Source organism: Macrotis lagotis, chromosome 2 (assembly GCF_037893015.1).
Source record: "Macrotis lagotis isolate mMagLag1 chromosome 2, bilby.v1.9.chrom.fasta, whole genome shotgun sequence".
NCBI lineage: Eukaryota > Metazoa > Chordata > Mammalia > Peramelemorphia > Peramelidae > Macrotis > Macrotis lagotis.
In genome coordinates this window covers 100,745,567-100,772,667 of record NC_133659.1, presented here as the reverse complement: position 1 = coordinate 100,772,667, position 27,101 = coordinate 100,745,567, and the positions used below count along the sequence as shown (strand labels likewise).

At 40.9% G+C, this 27,101-nt stretch overlaps 1 protein-coding gene across 6 annotated transcripts in view; it reads right to left on the bottom strand.

The window, feature by feature from the left end:
• The window catches only part of NAV1 (neuron navigator 1), a 351,815-nt gene that overhangs the window by 85,694 nt on the left and 239,020 nt on the right, over nucleotides 1-27,101 (bottom strand). Inside the window, exon 1 of one of the 6 annotated variants that reach the window (XM_074222360.1) lies at nucleotides 511-27,101. The exons of the other annotated variants lie outside the window; for them this stretch is intronic. Within the exon in view, the coding sequence (XP_074078461.1) occupies nucleotides 511-572 (62 nt within the window). The 5' untranslated portion in view covers nucleotides 573-27,101. The remainder of the gene's footprint in view (nucleotides 1-510) is intronic. 6 annotated transcript variants of the gene reach the window in all.

Genomic DNA, 27,101 nt, shown 5'->3' with positions numbered 1-27,101 from the left:
CTCCTGGCAGGACTGGTCACCGTTCCCCCAGCCCCCCTTCCTAACCTCAGCCTCTCTCATTCACAGAGTGCACACATTTCCCGGAAAATCTAAGTTCATTCAAGTTTCGCTATTGTTTCCGCTTGGCCCCGGTCTCCCGGGGTCGGGTGGGGGTCCCAGGAGGGGGGGGGGATTGAAATGCTAGTCCCCATCCTCAAGGCCAGCGCCTCCGGTCCTGCAGCCCCCCTTCCTCATCCCTCACCCTCAAATGGAAGGTGGGGGTGGGGGCGGGGTGGGGGGGGCAGGAAGCTTCCAATAGCTTGACTAATCTCCCTCTGTCAGAGAAAGGGAGGGCTGCCAAGAGACCCTCCTTCTTGCAGACCCCACACCCATCAGCCACAGCACGCTAAAGCAGACTAGGAGGAGCAGCTCCCGGGCAGGCTCTCCGGGTTCTCAGGGTTCCCAGCACTTTGCCACCGGGGCATGTTTGGCAAGGGGGGCGGGGGGGGGTGAGGTAAAAGGTGCTCTTACCTGTTGGGGAAATGCACCGTCTTGATCGGCCTCCCCGAGCGGGGCACAGGCATGTGGAGCATTTTCCCCCCGGCTAGCTGGCTCTGAGCCCGTGGCTCCCAGGGCTGCCTCCTGCCACAGCCTCAGCAGCGGCCCGGCAGAACCTTCCCGCTGTCCCTCTTTCTCTCTCTCTCCTCTCCTCTTCACCACTCCTGCTCAGTACTTAAAGCTCCAGCTGTACTTAAAGCTACAGAGCCTCATTTCCCCGACAGTGACTTCTGTCCCAGGCACAAGCGAGTGCAGGCCGGGAGCTGGCTCTTTAACACCCAGAGCAGGTAGACAAAGAGCCACTGCTGCATCTTCTATTCAGAACCGTTCTCCGGCTAGGGTGGTGCGGAGGGAGGCTTGTCCCTCTGACTTCTACCTGGATCCGGGGGGGGATTTAACCCCTGCCATGCCAGGGAGCATGTATGACCTTGGGTTTTCTCAGCCCGGGTTGGGGTGAAGGGGAGAGAATATACTCTCTCTTTCTGGTTTTATCCCTGATGCATCAAGGAGAACCTGGGTTGAATTCCAATCTATGCTCTGTGTTAAAATTTCCCCTTGTGCAGAAGGCAGGGGTCAGCCTCTTCCTAGCAGCTTTCACTAGACACAGAAGATAAGATCATAAATCTTTCAAAAGGAAGGAGGGAGTCTTTAGAATCCCTCAATCCCTAGCTAAGCGGACTGATTGTGGAATGGGAGGTATGTGGAGTAATGGAAAGAGCACCAGGTCTTAGAGTCAGGAAGATTCACCTCCCTCTGGCCTCAGACACTTACTAGCTGTGTGGCTCTGGGCAAGTCACTTCCCCGTGTCCTCATCTCTAAAATGAGCTGGAGAAAGAAATGGCGAACTGCTAAGGTATCTTTGCTGAGAAAACCCCAAATGGGATTGCAACCCTAGTTGGACATGATTGAAATCTTCGAACTGTGGGAGGTAGGAGAGATGGAAAGAGGAGGACCTGGTCAGTGGAAAGGCATCAAGAACTAAACTGGCCATAGAACTTGAGAAACGGGGCATGGGTGGGTATGAGGAAAGTTGCAGTAGGTCATGGAGGATAATAATAGACAATTATGATACAGTGTGTTTGCAAAGCAGTTTGCACATATTATTTTACTGAAGGCTTAAAACAACTATATTGTTTTAACAAAATGAAAAGTGAGGCTGGGGGAGGAGGGAATGTACCAAGTGATCAGCCCAATTTTACAGAAGTAGTGGGTACCAGAGTTAAGATCTGAACCAAGTAATTTGCCCCAGTTCACACAAGTATAATAAACCACTGATGGCAAAAGTTGAACTAAGGTCCTTTGCCTTCAGAGTCCATTTCTACATATTCTACTACTTCTATTCAGGGTGAGCCTATTCATCTTTTGGGCCTCAGTTTTTTCAGGTAGAGGAATCACATAATCTTGGAATCCATACAGAAATGTGGATTGTGCTTCTAAGACCAGTCATCTGATTCTTGACATTCAGATGACCTTTTAGGCTACTAGGTGGTACAGTGGACAGAGTTCTGGGCATGGAAGCAGGAAGACCTGGGTTCTAATCTAAGCCACTTCCCAGATGTGAGCCCTCAGCAAATCATATAACTTCTGTTTGTTTCAGTTTTTAAACTGTAAAAAGAAGATAATGGCACCCAGCAGAGTTGTTGGGAGGATCAAATGAGAAAAAAAATTTATAAAGCCCTGGGAGGAACCCCTGTCATATGTAGGTGTCATATAAATGCTTATTCCCTTCCCTTCCTTACCCCTCTGACCACTAAGGGACTGCTGCTTCAGCATAATGAAACATGGTATTAGGGGGTGGAAAAACCCAGAAGAGGGAAACTCCCATCGAGGGCTCCCTGGGCAGGGTCTTTTGCTTTTTCTAGTTAAAATAAACTGTTCAACTGCCTATGGGGGAAGCTGGATGAATGTGCTTTGAGATCAAGGGAAAAGGAGGGTCTGTGGGAATTCTAGATTCCTTTCTCAAAAGTCAGGACATCATCCAGGAACTGACTGGAACTGCTTGGTGTGTCCTGATGAAAACTTTTTACCTCTTAAGTTCTGTGCTGGTATCTGAAGGGTTAAGGCAAGACTTTTCTCTGTGTCCTCTCATCTGTAAAATGAGAGACTAGGACCCAAGTATCTCTAGAGGCCCTTCAGCTTTAAATCCCACAATCTTATAATCTATTTCATCTTGAGATTCAGAGCACACTCAATACAGCATGAGGTAGTGAGAAAGAATGTTTGAATTGGGGTCAGAAGACATGGATTCAAATCCTAGCTTGGACACTATTGACTGTGAACATGAGCAAATCATTTAACTTCTGAGTCTTAGCTCTATCTTCCTTTTGGAAGGAAAATGTGGTTGGGTAGAAAGAATACTGTTTGTGGTGTCAGGGGACCAGGATTCCAGTTCTCATTTTGATTACTTACTGACTGAATGACCTTGCATCTCAATTTCCTTATCTGTAAAATGGAAAGATTAGACTAGATGACCTCAGAGACCCCTTATACTTTTCCATCTATATTCATTCTAGACTATGGTTCTTCTATGAAAAGAGGGGATAATTATCCTTATACTATGCATCTCATATCACTGATGTGAAGACAATTCTTTGTAAATCATAAAATGTGATATAAATTGGAGTTAATAATAAGGTTGCCATTTTTACTACTTCTAATTCTATTGTGGGATAGACTCACAGGTGTTTGTGGAGTCAGGAGAGCCAGCACCTAGGCTCTCTGGGGATGCTAAGTGGGTACCTTGCTTTTTCTCATTCACAAACTTCCGGAGTGGGATTAGCTATATTTCTGGGTTAGCTGGGGGAACAGGGTTACACTGACCTATCATGATGAATTTTCTTTGAATTTAGACAGGGTGAGGCAATTCTGCAACAGCTAGCAATGTTTTCCTCTAGACTGAGTTCACAAATCTCATCTAAGACTTTCTAAGATAGGGATTCTTAATCTGAGGGCAATGAATTTGTTTAAAAATATTTTGATAACTATATTTCAATATAGTTGGCTTCCTTTATAATCCTATATTGTATTTTATGCATTTAAAAACATTACTGAGAAGGGGTTCATAGACTGCACCAGACTGCCCAAGAGATGAAGAGCTGCTGTTTTAGGTAAGGACTCCATTGTAGTAGGTCTGAGGCTAGGGTGGGAACCTCATTCCAAAAAGGTAAAGACAAACCTGCAGGTGCCTCATTTGCCATTCATGCCTTTGCTATTGTTGCTATTGTTTTTAGAATAAATTGGCTCTGAAGGAATTTTGGGCATTTTCATGTCTTGTTCTGGGGTAGGGGAGGAGTGAAATGAAATGAAATGCTTTCTGTCCACTAGGCAACTGCTTCGTGCAGGAGAATGGAGGTTGAGTTGTGCATTCCCTCACAACCATTCTTTTGTCATTCCCTATTTGTTCCATATGGCCCTATCTCTCTACCTCCTCCTCCTTACTGGAAGTCTGCCCTATGGCTTTACCTTGCTTCAGAATTGTGGACTCCAGGAAAAGGGGTTTTAAAGAGCCACTGTACCAGAAAGACCAGTTCTAGGGACAGGTTTTGAACTTCTTAAGGGTTCACTTTCTGAAGCCTTCAGGGAGACCCTCTCAGAGAGGCTCCCCTAAACCAGCAAAGTCCTCTAAAATCCTGAGTGTCTGCCATCTAGTTTCTGACTCTGAGGCTTTCTGTGCCCTAAAGGAACCCCTCTGCTCACCAAGGCTGAGAAGGTGGTCTTTGGGTAGAAGCTCCTCAGCCCTCTTCTTTAGGGGGAAGAATGGGAACAGTGGGTCAACAGACCAGGCAGAGTACCCAAGTGGAACCCAACCAGTAGATTTTTTTTCCTCACTCTGGGTTCACCCAGTTTTGACCCTGATGAAATAGGGTGCCTTACTAGGAAAAGAACAGAACTTGGAGAGTGTATCTACTTAAATGAATAGCATGTAAATTAGCACCTGTTCTTTTTGACTCACTAGGTTAGAGCACTTTTGGTAATTGGACTGCAATGCTAAAGGAATCGATCTAAGACCTTTTTGTTTGGATAAGGCAATCCCAGTCTGTCCTGTAATCTGTTCTCTACTCCTGCACGTGTGTGTGTGTGTGTGTGTGTGTGTGTGTGTATATGTGTGTGTTTGCACATGCGCATGTGCGTGTGTGTAGTGGGGTGAGGTCTCTTGTGTGGTTCAGTGTTGGCTGCCTAGAGTTAGGGACAGCTGAGGCCCACATGGCAGAGGGGGGAGCCACCTGCAGAGAGAGAGAGGGTGAGGAGCCCTTCCAGAAGGCAACTCAGCCAAAGAGAGGGAGCAGAAGAGAAAGAAAGAGGATAAAGGCCCATCTATCTCAAAGAGTTGTCCTCTGTCCTCCTCTAAGTGTTTCACCCAGAGAGTCTTTGGCAGAAAATGATCTCATTCGGCTTCTGTGCCAGCCTCCTCAGAGGGCCTTCTTTACTTTGAGGGAAACCAAGGAATGGGAAGGGAAAGGAGCTGGGCAAAATCTAGGTTTCTTAATTCTGAGACCCTCTGATTTAACCTTTGCTAGTATTCTCTTTTCATCCTCAGTAGGATCTCAGAGGTCCCACAGAACAAAAATATTGCCCACCAGATCAGAGATACTGGTGGTCCTTTCATTTGTGTTTTGTCTCTTAGAGACACCAAGGTACTATTTGTGGAAGGATATAGTTACAAGCAATAATATGATACCTAGCACTTGCAAGGGGAGGCTTAAGGTATGCAAAACATTTTACAGATGTTAATTAATTTGATCTATGAGATAGGTGCTATTATTCTCTCTAATGTATAGATGAGCAAAGTGAAACTCAAAGAGGTTGTGACTTTCCCAGGGTCATGAAACTAATGTAGGATTTGAACTCAGTCCTTCTTAGTACCAAGTTCTCATGCTTTATTCTTTGTACCATACTGAATTTGGAATTTGTAAACCTTGGATTCAAATTCCACTTCTGATACTTACTATGACACTTATATGACCATGAGCAGGGGGCAGTTAAATAATATCTCAAAACATTAGGCAGCTCCTAAAGACCCTTTGCCCCTCACTCTGAGTTATGGGTAATTTGCATCTGCACTGGTAAAGGGATTCCAATCTCTGACCTAGCTGCCCTCCCTATCCTCAGCCTCAAAAGCTGATAGGGTAGGGCCAAGTAGGAACAGGGACAGGCAGAAGAAAGAGAAAATCTTCTTTTCAGGTACAGTACATGCTACCAGCCAGAACAGGAAGTCTGGAAGTCAAGAGTCTATCTTCATCTGAATGGACTTCAAGTGCAGTTCTTCATCAAAATCCTATGATTTAGAGCTAGAAAGAGATGGTCCAATTCCCTTGTTTAATAGATGAGAAAATGGAAACCCAGGGTGATAAAAGAATTGACCAGGGTCACATAGATTGTAAATAAGAGTATTAGGATTTGAACTCAGGTCTTCTGATACCTAAGTGAGTGCTTGTTATATGAAATTGCATTTCCTTTTCTTTCTATAGCTTTTGATTCCCAAACCATTCTCTCTGCTGAAATTTAGAGATATGACCTTCAGTAATTAGGGTCCCAAGACAGGCATCTATCAGCCTCTTCTTCCTTGGATGTTTTCTCGTATCCCCTTTCTTGTTAATTAGGAAATGATCTAATTATTTTCATTTTCTTCAGGTGACAGAATGTGTACCACTATTCAGGATCATGGGTACCCAGAAAAGGGAGCCTTCCTCTCCATACCCATGTTTGAGAGCTGGGTCCTTCTCTCCCCCACTCCTAGGAAAAGGCTGCATTTTGGCAAGCCCAGGACAAAGAGCAATTAAAACCCTAACAGCAAGGTAATATACTCTGTGCTGGGCTTTGGAGGCTTAGCATTTTGAAGCAGAGAGAGGGCTGATTACACAGAAAAATAATTAAACCAGAATGGTAGGGCAGTGGGAGGGAAGGAGGGAAGAGGAACCATAGTGATTTAACCCTTTCCAGAATGTAGTTGGAGGTTCCATGGGGGTGGGGCTTAGGGCACCCCTGATAATTCTCAGATTCAGTCCATGGTCTTGGATTCCAAAGTTTTCAAACCTTCATTTGTAACTCTGAGAGAATCACTAATTAGGATAATAATAATAAGGCTCTTACCTCCTTCCTCTTAAAAAATATTTTCCAGAGAACTTTCACACCTGTCATTTTATTTTTACAACAACCTAAGGGGCATCCTGATCACTGACAGGCTCCTTGATTTCTGATTCCTAATCTTTAGCCAACTCTTTGATGTTTCAGAGAATTCTTGATCATGGCTCCCAAGATCTCCTCTTCCATCTGATTGAGCTAAGAATGCTATGCTCTTTCCTATTCTGGAGGAGACAATTCACTTTCCACATCCTACCTTCCTCCCCCCCCCAACTAATGTCAGAACTGACATCCTATAACATTGGGAGAATAAGCTCTATTCCTGTCCATTTCCTTTTCCTAAGGGGGAGTTAGAGGCTCACTCATTTGTGGACTAAATGAAGGACTAGGAGAGGGGAAGGATATTGAACATTGACTCCAGGACCAGTATGCCAAAAAGTCTTTGAGTTCCTATGATTAGTCAGTACAGACTCAACCCCATCTGCTATTTTTCTAGCTTAACAAGGGATCCAGCCAGAGGGGTGGGCTGCCCCTAGCTGTATGACTCTTCCATAAATATTTACACAACCTCAGAGAATCTCCTGCTTTTTCTCACTCTCCCCACAGCTGGAAGACATAGCAAGTAGGGTAGCTTCACTGTCCCAGGGCTCCCCTTTACCTAGCCAGCAGGACTCCCATTGAAAGGATTCAATGGTCAGTAAGGATCTTATGCTATATTCCTACCTTAAGAACCCCAATGGAGCCTTGATGTGGGATGGGGGGGGGGGGCAGGATCATTCCTGGGCAGTGGGAAGAAGAGGTGGGAGAGGGCTACAGCTCTTTGTGGGGTGATGGTCAGTCAGAGTCTGACAGTTCATTGGAGTCATAGACAGGATGTGCTGAGGTCCACAGCTGGCTGCAGCAGGCAAAAGTATGTGCGTGTTCATGTGCATGTCCATGTGTATGGGAGAACAACTCCTCCAGTTTGGGAGATTTCTGAAGTTGTGGATTAGTTATTTCAGAACAGCCCAACCTCCCACTTGTAATGGCCTCCCCACCCACTCACCACCCAACTAGTCCCTGAGCTCTGGGAGAGGGAAACCCAAAGAAAACATAGAATTGTTGACTAACCACCCAAACCTCAAAAATTCCCTATCCTGAAGAATAACCTGCTAAGAGCTAGAAAAGAGGGAACCTTCTCTCAACCAAAGGTATCTAGATCAAGGAGGTTGATTCTGGTCTTAGAGTTCCAGATAAGCTCAGACCTGGAAACACCAGAAAAAGATCCTCTTTCCCTATGTGCACAGTAGCCCAGGACAAGGTAAAATAACTAGTCCACTGATGCATTTTGGGATACGTTGAGGAACTTTTCAAGTAGTGAGGAGAAGGGAGAGACAATGGAGATGATCAAGTTTTAAACTTAATCTCTTTAAAATTTTTTAATTTTAATTTTACAATTATCCTTCTCCCCTTTAAATGATGCCAGAAGTATAAAATTACACCCTAGAAAACCTTATCCAGTAGATTTTCCCTGGCTGACCCTGTGTGTAGTATTGTATATATATCATGGGCATGTCTTTGTGCAGCTTAATTTCATTCCTAAATTGTTTTGTGTCATCATATCTTTGAGTGCTTGTGACAGAGGCCAGAGACATCTCAGCAGACAGAGTCTGAGATAGGAACTCCAGGGGAAAGGTGACAAATGAGAAAAAGAGCTCCAGGGGAAGGGACTTCATAAATGACCATGGGGAGCAGTAGGTAGGGGAGAACACCCCTTTCTTCTAGACTGAGTATTCCAGAATTTCAGCATTTCTCAATAGAAGAGGGAGATCAGGTAGAGAGAAAGAACCTTTTCCATCCTGTATCAGTCAAAGGGAGAAAAGATGGGAGGATAGGTTTGTGTGGCTTCCCTAGTCCCATGAGCTAGGGCTGACTACTTTTCTCTGTTTCTTTCAAGTATCTAGCCACTGTTCAGACCCATAGTTTCTCTGTGTATCTGGGTGTCCCATGCCATATCTCTCTGGATGTCTCTCTGGCCTGTTGGGTGTCTGTCTTAGGCACACACAGCCTCTTTGTGTCTCCTCCTTTCTCACACACACACTTTCTGTGTGGATTCTTCACACAGAATGTCTGTTTATCTCTCATCCATAGCCTTTTGTGTGGGCATCACAAGTGCACACTGTGTTTATCTGTCACATCGCCGTTGTGTCTGCCTCTCCACATTCTCTCTGTGTATCTGTCTCACATATGCAGTTGGCACTGATTTGTCTCTTAGGCACCTAATTTCTCTGGGTCTGACACCCCCTTTTCTCTCACCTTCTTCTCTTGGTATCTGCCTGCTTTTTTTCCATCACAATCTCTGTGTCTGCTATCCTCTTCCCCAGCAGCACCCAGAAACAGTTGTTTCATGTGGCTTCCATCTATGGTGACCCATCTTCCCTTCAGTCATTTAATAGCAAGCCCTCTGACCTGTCTGTTGGATTCTTTATTGCTTACCCTGAATAGTATTTTGCTGCTCATTCAGAGCCATTCGATAGCCCAGAGGGCAAAGGCTGGCCCCACCTGGACATGTCAGGAACAGCTCTGCCTTTGAGAGAGGATTCAAACAAAGTCAGTATTCACCAAGGTTGAGCTGTGCTCTCTGTCCTCAACTCACAGCTTCTGGCTCTAGGCCCTTTCCTTAGACTTCACAGAGCATGACCCCATCGTAGAAGCTGAAGCTTAGACTGGAAAATTCATTTAGGAATATCTCTGAGCGTCCTGAATGAAGATTTAAGTCAATCATCCCTGGTCTACAGTGTGCTGGGAAGGGAAGGATCCAGAGGCTATAGAAGACATGGTCTTTGCCCTCAGAAAGCTCTAAAGTCAATGGAGAAAGACAAGACATGGAGAAAGAAGATGCAAGAACACTAAGAAACATACAAACCACAAATTGATGCAATATGAGCTGTATGTGAATGTTTTAATAGCTCATTTCTATTAGTATTATAAAATTTGCAAAACAATTTCTTGACAACCTTGTGAGGTAGGATAATTGGTTCATTTTATGATGATGGCAATGAAGGCCAGAAATATTAAGTAATTAGCTCAACCTTATTGTGATGACACTTAAGTACCAGGAAGAATTAGGTACATTCAGGGAAGCTAGGAAGCTAGAATAGAGCACTGGCCCTGGAGTCAGGAGGACCTGAATTCAAATTCAGTCTTAGATACTTAATAAGTACCTAGCTGTGTGATCTTGGAAAAGTTGCTTAACCTCATTGCCTTGCAAATAAAAAAAATAAGGTAGATTCATTTAGGAAAATATTTCTGGAAGAAGAAAGCTTTTTTTTTTTTAATTTTGTTGTGTTCTGTTTTAGTTTTTTTGCAAGGCAATGGGACTAAGTGACTTGCTTGAGGTCACATAGCTAGGAAATTATTAAGTGTCTGAGGCTGAATTTGAACTCAGGTCCTCCTGACTCCAGGGCTAGTGCTCTATCCACTGCATCACCTTGCTGTCCCACTGGAAGAAGCAAGTTTTAAGCTGGATTTTGAGGAAGAATAGTGGCATGATTTGTCACAATCAGGGACAGGATTTCACATAGGAAGATTGACATGAGTTAATAATAACTCAGATTAATATATGGTGCATTTTTTTTCAAGGCAATCCCTTGAGGTTGTTATAACAAGTACAGTTAAACCCATTGTACAGATTAGGCAACTAAAGTTCATAAAAATGAGTGATTTGCCTACAGTCACAACTAGTAAGTGAGATGGAGTCAAGATTTGAACCTTGGTCCTCTGAATCCAAATAGAATGTTCTTTCGATTATGATACATTTTCTCTAGAGAAATGCCATGTACTCTGTATCTCATAGGACCCTGCCAGCTCTTCAATTTTAGGATTCCAACAATCTGACATTTTCTATTCTCATTCTCTCTTCCAACACTCCCCCTTCCTCTGATTCCACTGACTCATCACAGAATACAGGGTGTGTAGACAGAAAGGAAAAAGACAAGAATGGACAAAATAGCCAGGAACAAGTAGATAGCAGGCACGTGAAAGGTTATTTCCATTCTCCAAACCCTGAGTTTCAACTGAATATTACATTCAAATAACACTGAAAACTTGAGAGCTAGCTTGTAGGTTACTAGGACATACTGGCAAGGAGAGCCCCTCCTTAGCCTGCATCAGTTGTCATGGTAACTGGATAGCAGACACCCGCCTCTGTAGTACCTGGTTTCCCCCTCCCTTTCCCTTGTTGGACTCTCACAGATACTGTTCTCTGATTTTAATCCTGAATAGGCAATGTGGGTACTTCATTGTCATTCCTGGTGTAGAGGCATTCTGAGATTTTCCTCCAACCCAGGTCATGTTGTCCTCTTTTCCCCCTCAGACACAAAAACAAACAGCAGCCAGAGTTCTCTCTATTGATTAGAGAGCATGGTGATAACCAGGCCAAGGTCGTCAATTTGAGCCACTATACAGCCTGGTTGGCTTTCCTATTATAAGCCTTAGGGTTACACTAATAACATCTCACAGCCTGTACCATTTGTCACAAAAGTGTTTGGTGAGAGATGGTTTAAGGGCTGATGTCCATTACCACTACTGAATAAGCAACTCAATGCACACATTCCAGCGAGACAGTATTATGCAGAAATATAATCATATCCGAAGGACAGCATGGTTTTCTTCTATAAAGTACATAATCATCCATTTGACTCTCCCATTAACCCCCTTCACAAACTCAATATTTCTGCCTTATTGAGCCACTTACCCTTTCCCAAACCCATTCAGCATATTTTTGTTTCCATGCCTTTACTGTCACGCTACCCTCCAGCTGTAGAAATCTTCATTCTCTTTCTAGGTCTTAGCTCAAATGCACCTCATCCACAAAGGCTTCCCTGATCATTCCTAATTTGAAAGAATCCTCTTCTGCTCTCCCAATAACATTTTGTACCTTGATTACTACTTATGATCTATTTGCTATAATGATCATTTATGTCTCTTACTAGATTGTAAGGTCCTTGCAGGCAAAAATATAGCTTTACTGATCTTTTTATGGCTTCAGCACAGTAGCTAGTATAAAGACAATGATTGATCTAATTATGGGGAATTCACTGCCCTGACAGGCTGAAAAAGTCTTATTTTCTGGAGGTGGCTCTAGTTTTCCTTTTCATTCTGCTTAAATGTGCCTATTGGCAGCTTTCACTCATTGCTTTTATAGCTTCTCTCGAAAGCCATGCCTAGCAAGTTTATTCTCTCTTCTAAATGAAAGCCTTTTGGGTATTTGAAGAATGCTATCATTTTTTTCAAGAGACAGCTAGGTGGTGGAGTGGATGGAGTGCAAAGTCTGGAGTCAGGAAGACTTATTTTTGTAGTAAAATCTGGCTTCAGAGATTTACTGTCTGTGTGGCCTTGACAAGTCAACACTATTTACCTCAGTTTCCTCCTCTGTATAATGAGCTGGAGAAGGAAATGGCAAACCTCCTTTGATCTTGATCTTGTTAATATTATTCCTAAAATGTGGTTCCCAGAATAGAACACTGATCCAGATGTAGTCTGCGAACCAGTGAACCTATCTTACTTTGGAAGCTATGCTTCTATTAATTCTACTTAATATTGCATTCATTTTTTGGTTGGTATATTAATCAATCAACCCATCCAAATACATGTGTCTGTTATGTTATAAAAATTGTATAAATGCTGGAGATTAAAAATAAATGAAAAAGTAGCCCAATTCCTCAAATAGCTCACATTCTAATAAAGGAGGAAAACTTGTAAATAACTTGGTACACTTAAGAGATTATTTCTTATTGTACCTTATTATTTATGTGTATATTTATACATATATGTATGTGCATATATATGTAATATGGAAGGACAGACAAAAATAGATAAGAAGAGAAAGAAGAAAGAGAGCAAAAGACAAAGAGATAAAGCAAAGGTGAAAGATGGGTGGTAATCTTAGAGAACAAGTTACTAAGTAGCTGGGGAAATTGGAAAAAATGTCTTGAAGAAAAATGAGATTTGAAATGAGATTAAGGAATCCAGGGATAAGATGTAGAGGGAGAGCATGGGGGAAGAACCAATATAAAGGCATAGATTGGGAGATAGAATGTTCATGGTTAGAGACAGCAAGTGAGTCAGTGAATGACATAGCATGTGATAAAAGTTAAGAAGACTGGAAAAGTGGGAAGAGGCCATGTTATGAAGAGTTTTAAATACCAAACAAAATATTTAATCCTGGAGGTAATAGCAACTGGATATTTTTCTTTAAAGTTCAGGGGAAAAATGTTTAGACCTATGCTGTAGGAAAATCACTTTGGTGACTGAGAAGAGAATGACTTGCAGTGAGGAGAGACTTGGGCACAAAGACTAATTAGTAGGCTATTGAAAAAGCCCAGGTGAGAATTGATGGGACTGAATTTGGGAATTCTCTTAAATCCTCAGATTTTTTTCCCACAAAAGTTGATCTCCAGACACATTCTAGCCCACTCTCTCCTTGTGGAGCTGATTAAAAAAAAAACCCAACCCAACTCAAACATAAATCTTGATACTGGTTCCTATTAAAATTTTATAAGAGGCAATGTTGTGTAGCAGAAAGGAATTTGGATTAGAAATGTTGAATTTAGAGACTCTAGACTGAAGGAAAAGGTTTTGGTGATTCTAGGTTCAAGTTTTAGCTAGTTCATCTGTGAGATGAAGGGTTGAATGCTCTGACCTCTGAGGTCCTCTTTTGCTTTCCATCTGCAATTCTATTATCTTGTTAGCTTTAGCCTATTTGAACACTTTGAGAGATCTTTTGGACTACTTATTCCAATGGTCAGTTACTACAACCTTTATTCTTATCAGCTGCAAGCCATCCCCAGTTTGATGAGCATGGTATTTATGCTTGTCATCAATCACTGAACAATGATAATAAGAGAGTTCTGTGGAGCTCCACTAGAGGCATTCCCTCCCCTTTGACATGATCCAGTAATCAACACTATTTGGACCTGACCAGACTTGGAATCAGGAAGCCTGGGGTTCAAATTCTACCTCAAATATTGACTAGTAGTGTAATTAGGCAAGTCATATTATCATCCAGTCTGTACCTTTCCATCTTGTCCAAAAACATAATGTGATAAGAACATGAACTACAATTTTAGAGTTGGAAGCGACCTTCAATACCATCCAGTCCAACCATTTCATCTTACAGAGGAGGAAATTTAGGCTCAGAAGAGTTAAGTTATACCAGACTAGTTGTCACAAGGAATCCTGGACCTAGAGTCAGGTAGAACTGAGTTGAAATTTTGTCTCAGGCAAAATTTTACTGGGTGAACCTGGACAAATTAGTATAATTGGTAGAGGAAAGAAGGAAGGAAAGAAGGAAATAAAGAAAAAAGCATTTACTAAGCACCTTTTGTTGTTCAGTCATGTCTGACTCATTTTAGAGATGAAGAAACTGAGGTAAGCAGTAACTTGCCCAGGGTCACACAGCTAGTATCTGAGATCAGATTTGAAACCACAAAGATGAGTCTTCCTGATTCCAGACCTGGTACTCTATCCATTGTATGTTGCCCTTTTATTGAGCACCTATAATATACTAAATATTTTGCTAAGTTTCTCATTTGATAATACAGTAATGTTAGGTGCTATTACTATATCCATTTTACATTTGAGGAAACTGAGACAGATTAAGTCACTTGTCCAGGATCAGACAGCTAGTAAGTATCTGAGGTTGGATTTGAACTCAGGTCTTCCTGCCTCCAGACCTAGCATTCTGTCCATTGTAACAACTAGACCTAGTATGACTGGAACTCATGTCCCCAATTTCCAATCCTGTGCTCTTTTCCCTGTTCCACTAATAAGTTCTTTGACAGATATATCATTCTCTCTCTCTCCTTTTTTTTTTTTTTGTGGGATGTTTTTTTCGGCAAGGTAATGGAGTTAAGTGACTTGGCAAGATCACACAGCTAGGTAATTAAGTATCTGAGACCAAATTTGAACTCAGGTCCTTCTCACTCCAGGGCTAGTGCTCTCTCCACTGAACCACCAAGCTGTCCCTGTCATGTATCTCTATAGACACTGTATCACCCAGATGGCATAGGAACCAGACAGTAAGACTTGGAATCAGGAAGCCTGGGGGTTCAAATTCTATCTCAAATATTGACTAGCAGTGTGATTAGGCAAGTCATTTAATCTCTCTCAGTTTCCATTTCCTCTTTAGTAAAATGGAAATTAAGGAACAGCTAGGTGATAGATTCAAGGAGACCCAAATTCAAATCTGGCCTTGGATACTTATTAGCTGTGTGACTGTGGTCAAATCACTTCATGCTGTTTGCCTCAGTCTCCTCATCTGAAGAAAATGTGAAACCATTCCATTATCTTTGTCAAAAAAATCCCAAATAGGTTCATGAAGAATGGGGCATGATTGAACAACAACAGCAATAAAATGGAGATAATGATAAAATCCTACCTCACAAGGTATCTGTGAGAATCAAATGAGATAAAATTATAAAAAACCTAATAGAAGTGCTATTATTCTTTTATATTTATTTTCTTCTTTCTTCACTTAGATTGCCATTGGTGGCTAGAACCAATTCTTTTCAGCAAGTTTGAATGGGAGAAAGGTGGATCCTTATTTGCCCTCTCCCAGGTCCTTCATCTCTGCAGGCATATGCCAATCTTGTGAGTCAAATGTCTGCTGGGCCAGAGACATGGGGCTTTATTAGGGTGGAGAGATCAAGGAAGAAGAGATGAAGAATAGAACTGCTTTCTTCCCCCCCTTGCTCAACCTCCCTTTTGCTTGGATTCCTATTAAAGGTAGTTGTCTCCTTCTTTTCCTCAGACTTGCCAGGGTCCCTTCTACAGTAGTTCACCTTGGCAGGTTCCTGTACTAGGAGGAAGTTGAGTCAAGTATAATTTTGCTAGGGATCTAGGTTCCAATGGGAAGCTGTCCACCCTATAAGGGTATAAAGGATGCTGACTCATTTTCTCTTCAGAGTGACTTCCAGATGTTGAGACTTTGTTGGTAAGGTTGGAAATGTCTCTTTAAATACTGGGCTTAAGGATTTCTGGAGCAAAGAGCAGGTTCTGGAGAAGCCTCTAAGGGCAGAGGCTTATGGGCTTACTTCGCTTACATTTCCTGTCATGACACTTTAAAGTCAAGGAGGAAACTAATCCCATCTGTGTCTTGAGATCCAAAATCAGTTCCAGAGGTGGGGGGAGGGGAGGAGAGAGGGAATAAAGGTGGAGGAAAGAGGGGAGGAAGAGGAACGCTAGCTCATCAGGTCTGCAGTAGGGATTTGGGGGGGGAACAGCAACATGATGGAACTATTATTGAAACACACACAAAAACAGACACACAGACACAGACACAAACAGACACAGAAACAGGCACAGACATAGATACCAGGGAAACAATCTTTGGAAATAAATAAGTTCTGGTAGATAATGGCTAGAAAAAAAATCTTTTCTTTTGAGCCCTTTCAAGCTTGAGCTTGCTCACTTCTTTTAAAAGTGTTGAAGGCAGGGGGCAGCTAGGTGGCACAGTGGATAGAGCACCAGCCCTGAAGTCAGGAGGACCTGAGTTCAAATGTGACCTCAAATGCATCGCCTAGCTGTTTGACCTTGGGCAAATCACTTAACCCCATTGCCTTAAATTTAAAAAATGTTGAAGGCCTCTGACTATATATTCTAGGAAACTGTTTTTCTGACCTATCATAGGCTCACTGGTGGTCAAAGTTGGAAAAGAGTGAAGAACTATTATGATTTAATTGGAAATTGAGGCCCAAGGATAGGAAGTGAATTGCCTAAGACTGCACAAAAAATTAGGACACAGCTATGATTTGAACACAGGATGCCAGGTCAGGGCAATTTGAATTTATTATGTTGCCCTCCTTAGCATTTTAGCCTTGGTGCCACACTGAAGGCTATCAAAACACTTTAGAGTAGCATATGGTATTCCTGATCTGCTGTTTTACATAAGGGGATATGAGATTATACAAATACATTTTAGCCTGAGAATTGGAAGGAAAATGCTTATCTTGCCCATTCTCCTACTTTTACTATTTTTATAGATCAACTATAGCCAATTGCTTGTGACTTTCCTCATCCTCTCCCCTGATCCTGCACATTAAAGGTTAGAGGAGAGGGATAAATGAGGAATGGAAAAGTAGATGACTGGGAGAGTTTCCTTATCCCCTTTGATTAGATAAAATCCCAGTGTGAGCTATTTTTAGAAAATAGATATCTCTTCGACAAGTGTTAGAAATTCCTTGACTGTCACCTTGGACCATCAGCAATTAATGCTCACTTCTCTGTGTGAATAGGGAGGGCAGTCACGATACACTAGAATAGATTACATCTGAAAAATGGCCAAGGCAACATGTTTTCAAAAGCACTTCAGAAACTAGAAAATACCATGAAGGGGATGACCAGGATGAAGAGGGCCCCAGAGTCCATTTTCTATATGAAGATGCTCACTATGGAAAGGAGAAGACTAAGTAGGTTAGGGTGAGAAAGAAATGGACTATCCAGCTGCCTGTACTGTCTTGGGGAGAAGTCGTAAAATATAAAACTTCATAAATTACTATGATGTTATCTATGCATAGAGCTTTTCAATTTAGGAAAACATTTTCACAGAGGCAGAATATGTATTATTGTTCTCATGTTCAAGATGAGAACACTCAGGCTCTAGGAGATAAGTTGACTTCATTCAACAGACATTAATTAAACTGTACTTTGTTCAAGGTACTATTATATGTACTGGACTTACAAAAGCAAAAACCATATAGAGCGGCAGTTTGGTATAGCACTGGTATCTTCGGAGTTTGGTAAGTGCTATGTTTAAATCTTGCCACAGACATTTACTTCTTGGTAGTTTGGGGGCAAATAACAGCCTCTGGGCTTCAGTTTCCTCATTCACAAAATGAGAAGGTTGGACTTGACCCAGATCTAAGATTCTTTCTCATTTTAAATCTTTGATGGAAACATAAGTTAATTTGAAGGAGAGAGAAAAAAGTTCACAAGTGGAAGGACGAGAAAGACTGAATGCATATGAGCAGCAAAGTTGAGTCTTGCTAGAAGCTAGGGAGACACAATGGACTAGGTTGCCCTGGAAGAGAAGAAGTTTTCTATCTCCTTATGTCTTCTAGTTGAACTTTGAAGACCATAAAGCAGGGATTCTTGCTTCTGAACTAGGTGAGGCCACTTTGAAATCTGAAATTCTAAGGATGGGTAATGAAATAATGGGAAGGAACTGTAAGAACAAACCCAGAAAGACTCACATCTATAATAAGTCGTTTGTGAAAAATGCTAAGGATAAAAGAAATTGTTTAAATTAAAAGAAAGAGGAACAAAGAAGAAAGTTAAAACTGTTCTGCTGTTATTTTGCCTGTAAGAAGGCACCTGAATGGTAAGTCAATCAACAAGCATTTATGAAATCCCATTATGTGCCAGACATTTTGCTAAACATAATAGTGGTTAGAGTCATGAATCTGGTACTAGAATCCTATCTTAGTTGCTGTGTGACCCTGGGTAAGTCATTTAACCTCTCTCAGTCTGTTTCCTTTTCTGAAAATGAGAGGATGAGATCCTTTGGTCTTTAAGATAACTTCAACTCTAAAACCATGACCCTATGATCTATGATCTTTATGCTGAGAAGGGTAAAATAATCATGGTTTAATAGGGAGTAGACATTCAAGATAGGTTAGGATATGGCAAGAGAATGGAGTGCTACTGTATTGTTTTGGGTTTTTTTAGGTTTTTTTTGCAAGGCAAATGGGGTTAAGTGGCTTGCCCAAGGCCACACAGCTAGGTAATTATTAAGTGTCTGAGACCAGATTTGAACCCAGGTACTCCTGACTCCAAGGCTGGTGCTTTATCCAAGGCTGGTGCTTTATCCACTATGCCAGCTAGCCGCCCTGAGTGCTACTGTAAATGTCCCGTAATGCTTAATGTAGCACTGGTATCTTTGAGGAACTGTAGGTGAACCAGAAAGATACTCTGTGACTGAAGGCTAGTAAAAGTATCACTTTTTCAAAAAACAGAAAAAAAGTATATTCAGTAAACTGGATTTCCAGAGCTCCCAGGTCTGTCAGTATAAAGTCAGCCTCCAGTAGCATTCTAGAATGGATTACTAAACAGATGGCTTGTGAGCACTTAAAAAAGGAAGTGTCAAGCACTGAGAGTTGGGAAAAGCTTCATGACACATTTGTGTTGGGCATTAAAAGAGAAGGATTTTGTTGGGTTGAGATGTGAAAAAGGAAATTTGTTCTAAGATTGTGTGTGAAAATGCACAGGGGCAGGGGAAGGCAGGATGAATGAGGCGCAAGGGAGATAGTATGAGATAGTATTATGCCATTGTTCAGTTGCATCGGACTTTTCATGACCCCCATTTGGTCATGACACTGGAGTGGTTTTCATTTCTTGACAAAGACACTGGAGTGGTTTTCATTTTCTTCTCCAACTCATTTTACAGATGAGGAAATTGAGACAAATGGGGTTAAGTGACCTTCTCAGGGTCACTCAGCTAGTAAGTGTCAGAGGCTGGATTTGAACTCAGCAAGAAAAATCTTCTTGACTCCAGGTCCAATACTCTAGCAACTTTACCACCTAGCAGTCCAATACATGCCATGCTAATTTATCTTTCCTTTTTTAAAAATAAGATTACTATTGTCAAAGCACTTACTAGTTCCTTGGAATTACATTATATGAAGAAGGAAGGAGAGATGAGGCATGGTCAACATACCCTCCTGGCATAAGCAGATGCTGCCTTACGAAAAGCATGAACTTAACTAAAGAATCATTTTGACAGAAATTCTTCTTTTTGAAGCATGTATCTAATGAGAACGTGATACCCTTAGAATGATTTAGAGCAGGAAAGGACCTAAAGGATTATTTAGTTCAACCTCAGATGAGGTTCAGAGAGGAGAATCACTTGCTTAAGTTCATACTGACTCAGTCAGAGTCTGAAGTCAGATCTCCAGACTCCAAATCTATCTAATTTCCCCAATGAATCAAGCTGATTTTTTTCTTGAGAAATGAATGGTCTCTCCCTGAATTTATGTTCTAGTTTTAAATTACTCTTTATTGGTAATACCTCAAGCTACCTCCCTTCCTTTACTCTGGCCTATATCTACTGTTGCTCAGTGATCACCTCTGAACTGAAAAAGGTTAAACAAACTAGACTATTCTGGTTTTGCTCCTTATGCAGATTGATTTTTTGGTTTGCCAGATCTCCCTATAGTTAAACTACTCCTGGCTCCCCTAGACTGATCCTTCTACATTTGTACCAGTTTCAACCTTCAACCAATGCTAGATTAGGACCTAGCATTGCATCAGCTTAACCATCCCCTCTGAACCTGGCTCAGCACAAATGGATGCCTGGGCTTGGCTGCTGCCTGGACATAGGATAACTAGGCTGATAGATAGATTGGGGAACTGACTCAGGCAGAGTATATCTAGATTATATTGCAGCAAGTTAGTTGATAATATTGTTCTTGTGAATAAGATGGAGAAATATAGGCTGATTGAGAAAGGAATTAGATGGATTTATAACCTACTATTATGTTCTTTCTACTACCCAACACTGCCTCCCTTGTACCTCATCCTACCTTCCCATGCCCTTGTGATTTTTACAATCTCCCTTATCTAGAAAAAAAATCCCCTCTTCACATTTCAATCCATAAAAATCCTTCCTCAAAGACCTGCTCAGGTGAGCCATGAAGCCTTCCTTGTTTAATTCTAAACAGAAGTGGCCAGACCCAGATAATACAGTTAATATGCTGATGTCACCTTGGGGAGAGGTCTCTACTATTAGGCCCCAGAGTTCCATCCTGATTCCTATCTTCTTAAAACACACACACATACACACACATTATCATTGACCTATATGAAGTCATAGACAGCCTACTTAGAAACTTAAGTTGTCAAGGAGTTGGAATGAACATCAAATATGCTTAAAAAAGAGAGAGAATAAGAGAATCAAATTTGCATCAAAGATCTCAGGAACCTGAAATTACAAAATGAAATTTAGCTTTTCAAAAATCAATTGTAAGTTTGGGCAGATGTGACAACAGGAGTTCAAAAAGGGGGAAAAAAAGACAGGGATTTTAGTTTGATTACAAGTTCAACAAAAGTTAGCAGTTCTGACAGATGCCCCCAAAAGTCACATATTATTAGTTAATTAACCCTACCTGATCCACAACAGAGGTAGCAACTGGTTTTGCCTTTCGTATGGCTATTTGCCCTCTTTGATATTAAAAGGAATTTGCTTTTTTCCGAGATCAGACAAACAACCTGGCAAGGGACTTGGAAGCACAAATGTAGAATGAATGAATGAAAGAAGGTTTATACAATACTTACTATGAACTAAGCTCTGCACAAGTGGCACCATCCTAAGAGTGTTTGCTGGATTAGAATCATAATAATAATGGTTGTCCTTCATTCTTGAAGAAGACTACAATATCAGGGAGATTAACGTAGAAAACTTCATGACATACCATTGAAGGAGAAGGATTTTGATGGGATGAGACGTGGAGTGGGAAGTTTGTTCTGGATATAGGGGATTGTGTGCACAGGGAACAGGGGAAGGCTGAATAAGGTACATGGGAAGCACCTTATGGAGTAGTGGGAAGAACATTGACTCCAGTCAGAGGATTTAGGTTCAAATGCTAACCCTGATACCTACCCTTGGCTCTGGATAAAGCAACTTAAAGTCCTTTCTGTCTCTTAATTTTCTCCTTCATAAAATGAAAAGATTGGTTTAGAGAGATCCACCCAACTCTAGATTTATGATTCTAAGTTTTGAGTAATTTAGTTTATTTGGAGGAAAGGGTATTTATTAGGAAAAATGTAAAATAAGGCTGGAGAGCTAGTTTAGAGCAGGCTGTAGAGGCTCCAAGTTTGTATTCAGCAGACAATGGGGAACCACCCTAGTCCTGTTCCCCAGTCAAAAGAGAGGTTTTTGAGGTAGTCTCAGAATCAACTAGATTTTTCACAGCTTGTCTGGATCATATCCACTTATTTCATTCTGTTAGGGAAGTGAGAACCCAAGGCTTGGTTTCATTTCTCCTTGAGAAAGGTTCTTTTTAAGTGCCAGGATGAGGAAACTAGGTCTGGTCCTACAGAAGCAATCTAAGCCATTAACATGAGTCAGAGTATTTCTAATGGTACAGGTTTTCTGAAATGATGACAATTTAAAAGATTGATCTTTATGCAAACAAGGCATATTCCTTGGGGCAGCTAGGTGGCACAGTAGATAGAACACTGGCCCTGGAGTCAGGAGGTCCTGAGTTCAAATATAGCCACAGATTCCTAATGTTTACCTAGCTGTGTGACCTTGGGCAAGTCACTTAACTCCCATTGCCTTGCAAAAACAAAACAAAAACCAACCCCAAACCAAGGCATATTCCTGCAAATTTCATTGGAAAAAACAAATGTGTCCTGCTTTTCCAAAAGAAAAACAAAAAAGAAGAGATGGAAATCTAAAACTTTAAACAACTCATAAGTTGAGGAACAATTATTCATATTTCTTTTAAATTTTATGGTTACAAAGGGATCATCAATGTGAACTCTGGGTTTCCTGTGTATAGATTACTTGGTTTAAGAAGCAAGAAATGGAAAAAGTTAAAACAAAAGACCAATCAGAACAAAGACAAAATAGACCCCAAATTGTGTAAATAATTGAGTAAACAGAAAGTAATTTACAAAATCTTGATTTTTGCTTCTCTTTCTCTATTCTCTCTCCCCCTGACCAGCAACATGTCTACTTTGTAAAGGGAAATACAACAACTTATAGACAAAGACAGAAGGGACTTTTGCCATACTCCCAGGAAGAATATTTCATCCAATTTTTATTAGTTCAGTCTTTGTGCTTAGGTCCTTCAATTGTTATATGCTGATTCTTGTACACAAATGTTTGTCTACACATGTATGGACTGTCTTTTCTGTCAGATTGGAAATTTTGTTCCTTGTCAAGAAGACCAATTATTCTCTTTGCCATTGGCTCAATATAGGGTTGACTATATAGCAGGAGTTCAACGAATGGTGTGTACAGGGTAACCTCCTCTCCAGTCCAGCTCCTGGCCAGGCTGATCTGAGGAGTTGAGGTCAGGACAGTCCCAGAGTCAATAGGCTGTAAACAACCCTATACATGAGTCAGTTGTTTTGCTTCAAAGCTGCCTAATTGGCTGGACCTTCCCTAGTCCAAATCCTTCCAAATTTGTCCAAGAAGGTTGAGGAAGAAATCTGGCTACTTCGGTGGGAATAAGTCCAGGGAATGAAACTTATTTAGGGTGCTCCCGAATGAGGAGTTACTCTTTCTACTGAGAGTCACTGAGACTAAGTTTCTGGTTAAAGTTGTTGTTAAGATCGAAAAGGGGCCTCACAGTTGGCTTTATTCTCTTTCTCATTAGGAGTAATAACCAATAGTTACCATTTACATAATGCTTTGAGGTTTGCAAACACTTTCTATATATATATATATATATATATATCCATATATGTATATATTTATAGTCTCATTTGAGGCTCAATAAGAACCCTATAAGGTTGGTGTTATTACAGACCCCATTAAAGATGAGGAAACTAAGGTTAACTGAGAGGTTAAGTGATTTATTCAGTCACCCAGCTAGGAAGAAGGGTCTACATTAGGATTTGAACTCATGTCTTTCTGACTTCCCCTCCTGTGTTCTATCCACTACATCATCTTTACATGTCAGAAATCTCAGAGAAGGGGGCAAAGTGGTAGTTTGAGACCTGCCAGATAAAGATTTGAGATCTTATTGTTAGAGCCCAATCTGTGTTTTAGGATCTCCCGGTCTGGAGATTGAAGCCATTAACTAGAAAGTTGTGTCCCCCTCTTTTGTTTCTGTCCCTCCCTTTTCCTCCTCCCCTAAACTGCCATCTGGGTCTGAGTCATTTTTCCGTGGTTTAGCCCCAACAGATTTGGGATAAGGAAATGTACAATGATCAGGGATCACTATGTGCCAAAGGGCAGAAGGTGGGGCTCATGGTGTTGGAAGAGAAGAGACCAGTAGTTTAAAGGAATAGGGGCTGAATATGAAAGATGTGAGAGGGAAGGAAAAAGAGGGAGACTATTTAAACATTAAAGACTAAAGCTTAGAACTTGAATTAGTACTAGGGCTCCACCTGGCAAAGGAGAGGAGAGTGTTAGATAACACATTATCTTTCCTCATGCTGAATCCAGTGACCAGACTGACTGACCCTACTTTGACAGTTAGGTGGATCACTGGGCCTGGAGTCAGGATGACCTCATTTCCAATCTGGGCTCTAATACATATTTGTTATGTGACCTTGGGCAAGTCATTTAACCTCTTCTTGTCTCAGTATCTTTAGCTGTAAAATGGTAACCATGTTAGCATCCAAAGTTAAAGAGTTTTTTTTAAAGAGCTTTAAAGAGTTTTAAGGATCAAATGAAATAACAGTTGTAAAGGATTTAGCTTGGTGTCAGCAACATAGCTTAAAAATAAAATTGTGTTTCCTTTCTTTTTTCCCTTTACCTTGACTCTGGATGCCATCCTGAGGGTCAAATGGGGAAGTCACTAGATAAAGGTAATAGGACCCAGGGTTTCTCCTAGTGCTAAAAACCTGTAGGAAACCACTTCACTTGGGGATTTCCATTAGAGCAGGATGGTGGCTGATATCACAGGATAAGAGAGGTAAGGAGGAGAAGTAACAAAAGGGGACTGATAGCTTGCACCAGTTTAAGTTCTTCTCATAATAAACTCTTTTTTTTTTTTTTTTTTTAGGTTTTTGCAAGGCAAACGGGGTTAAGTGGCTTGCCCAAGGCCACACAGCTAGGTAATTATTCAGTGTCTGAGACCGGATTTGAACCCAGATACTCCTGACTCCAAGGCCTGTGCTTTATCCACTATGCCACCTAGCTGCCCCTCACAATAAACTCTTACTCCTTTGTACAATGGGAGGAAGGGAGAATAATACTTGTACTACATACTTCAGAATTGCTTGGAAGAAAGTGACAGTAAAGCTCTAAACAAATGTGAATTTAATGTGGTATACCTTCAGTTAGCATTCAGAGGCCAAATGAAGTTTTAGAGAACAATATGGTTAGTAAGGCCACATGGTATGTGGCCTCCTAGAAAAGTGCTACCCAGTTTCTCAAGTGACAGTAAATATCCTTGCAGCTCATAGATGGACATCAGAAGGCATCTAGTCTAGCCCATGCTTTTGATAGACGAGAAAACCCAAAGCCCAAAGTGTTTATGGCCATCTCACACAGCTAGTTATGGTCTTGGATTTAGACATGGGAAAACTAGACTCTAGTCTTAGCTCTGACACTCTTAATGATCTCAAACTAATGTCTTCAGTCAGAGACTGACTGCATTGTTTTTTCGTTAAATTGGAAGCAGTATCAGGTCCCTGAACATCACAAGTGGATGAGTAAATATTGTGCAGGCAAATAGTAATATCTTACCTTATTTTTAAAAAGTGTGAAATTTAAAAAAAATCTGATTCTGTTAATATCAGGAGAAAAACTGAAGTTGATAGAAGTGACTAGCCTTAACTGCCCATTGTGACAAAACACTGGACAAATAATCAGAAAACATTCCCATTGAGAAGGGTGCATGTTTTTCTTCAGCTGGAGAATCAATTGGTGTCTCCTTTGATCTAATTGTTTCCTTGTTTTTCATTATTTCAATATGCCTAAAATTGTGTTCATTACTAAAGCATGGGAATATGAGAACAGAAAATTACTTCTGTTAACACATAATAGGAAATGTTGATGGGCTTATTACAAAGAATAATTCTTTTGATTTTTCAAGGATTTGTGATTGCCCTAATATAAAAACACTTCTTCCACAAGCTCTGATCACAATTACTCCATAAGGTAGGTTTATTAGTTTTTTGAGAATTATTGTGGTCAAAAAATTCATTGCCCTGGTGATGAGTTTATTGGAATTGTGATTGGTTATTAGACAAAAGAGATATAGCATCTCACTGGGATGCTAGGTGTCTTATGCAAGTATGGAGATGCCCTGGCTCTTGAAGGAGTTGCTAGGAGAGTGCAGAATTTAGCAGGTTGTACCTACTAGAAATTCTTCAAGTATGGGTCGATGATTAGAAGGAATATTTGATTTTAAAAAATTTGAGAATCTTTAGCTAGTAGAGACTGTCCAGAATTTATTAAGTTTTCTTTCCTGCATATCAAAGCAAGACTCAAGTGAAAATATTCTGTTCAGAAAGAAAGCTGTCTTCAAAGATATCCAAGATCCAAAGCTCTCTTCAAAGATATCCAAGACCCAAAGTTCTCTTCAAAGATACCCAAGGAAAGAGAATCTGTATTTTCTATTAGGAATGCTTTCTCACAGTGCTGGATAAGTGTGTGTAGAATGCAGGGGAGAAGATAGTTGAATGATAGTTTCTTGGATAGCAAGGGGGGATAAAATTTGTCAATAAGTTAAAGAAATTAATTCAGACTATTCATTGGAAGGTCAAATTTTAAAGCAGAATTTTTAATGCTCTGACCATATAATGAGAAAACAGGACTCATTGGGAGAGACCCCGATGTTGAGAAAGTTTGAAGGCAAAAGGAAAAGGAAATGGCAGAGGAAGAGATGGATGGATTGTGTCAATGGAAAGAAAGAACATGAGCTTGCACAGAGTTGGGGAAATACTGGGGGATAGAAAGTGGTCCATGGGGGTCATAAAGAATCAGATGCAACTGAATGACTGACCAACAAATCAAATTCATTTCATCTTATCCAGATTCATTTTTTGCTGCCATTTATAGACCTCCAGATCACTTTCTCCTTATTGCATTCAATACCTGGCTTTTGTCTTTTGCAATCCAAGCTCTCTTCCCTTTTATTTCCCTGGATTCCTGGTTCTTTAATATTTTTAACTCCCATGATTTCTATCATGAATCCATCTCAACAATGCTTGAATATTACAAATCCCAACCTCAACTGAATTTGCCCTAAGTAAGAATGACTAGGAAAGGACAAGGAAGAGTAAGAAGAAAAGATACAGGAGACTTTTGGAAGAAAGGAGAGAAGAGGAGCCTTTTTTAAAGGTAGGAAAGGAACAATACCAGGATAGGAGATTTAGGTAGCAAGTTATTAGAGAATAAGCTATAATGAGGATAGAAAATGAAGCTGTTATTACATTGATAAAAGGAACTCCCTATACCAATTCAGATTGGTACCTTCTTTGCAACTTAAAAAGGATTCCCTGTCACTGGTTGGTTAGCTCCACAAAGACCAGTTCCTGCCTCCCCTACCCATAAAACCATACCAACCATACATATGGAGAAGCTACAAATACAAATGGCATCGTCCTCCTCCCCTCCCTATTTTATTGATCTATCTAATTCCTCCTTTTTTTTTTCTAGAAAATACATAGCCCAGATCTTGGTGGAGAGTTCCACAGATCAAATCTCCATTCTTGTTAAAATGTAAAGACTGAAAGAATTCGTAAGTATCCCAATCTCTAGTAGGACAACAAAGATGGTACTTTCTTCCCCCTTCTAAATCATGTTCTTAAAAAGATCTGAG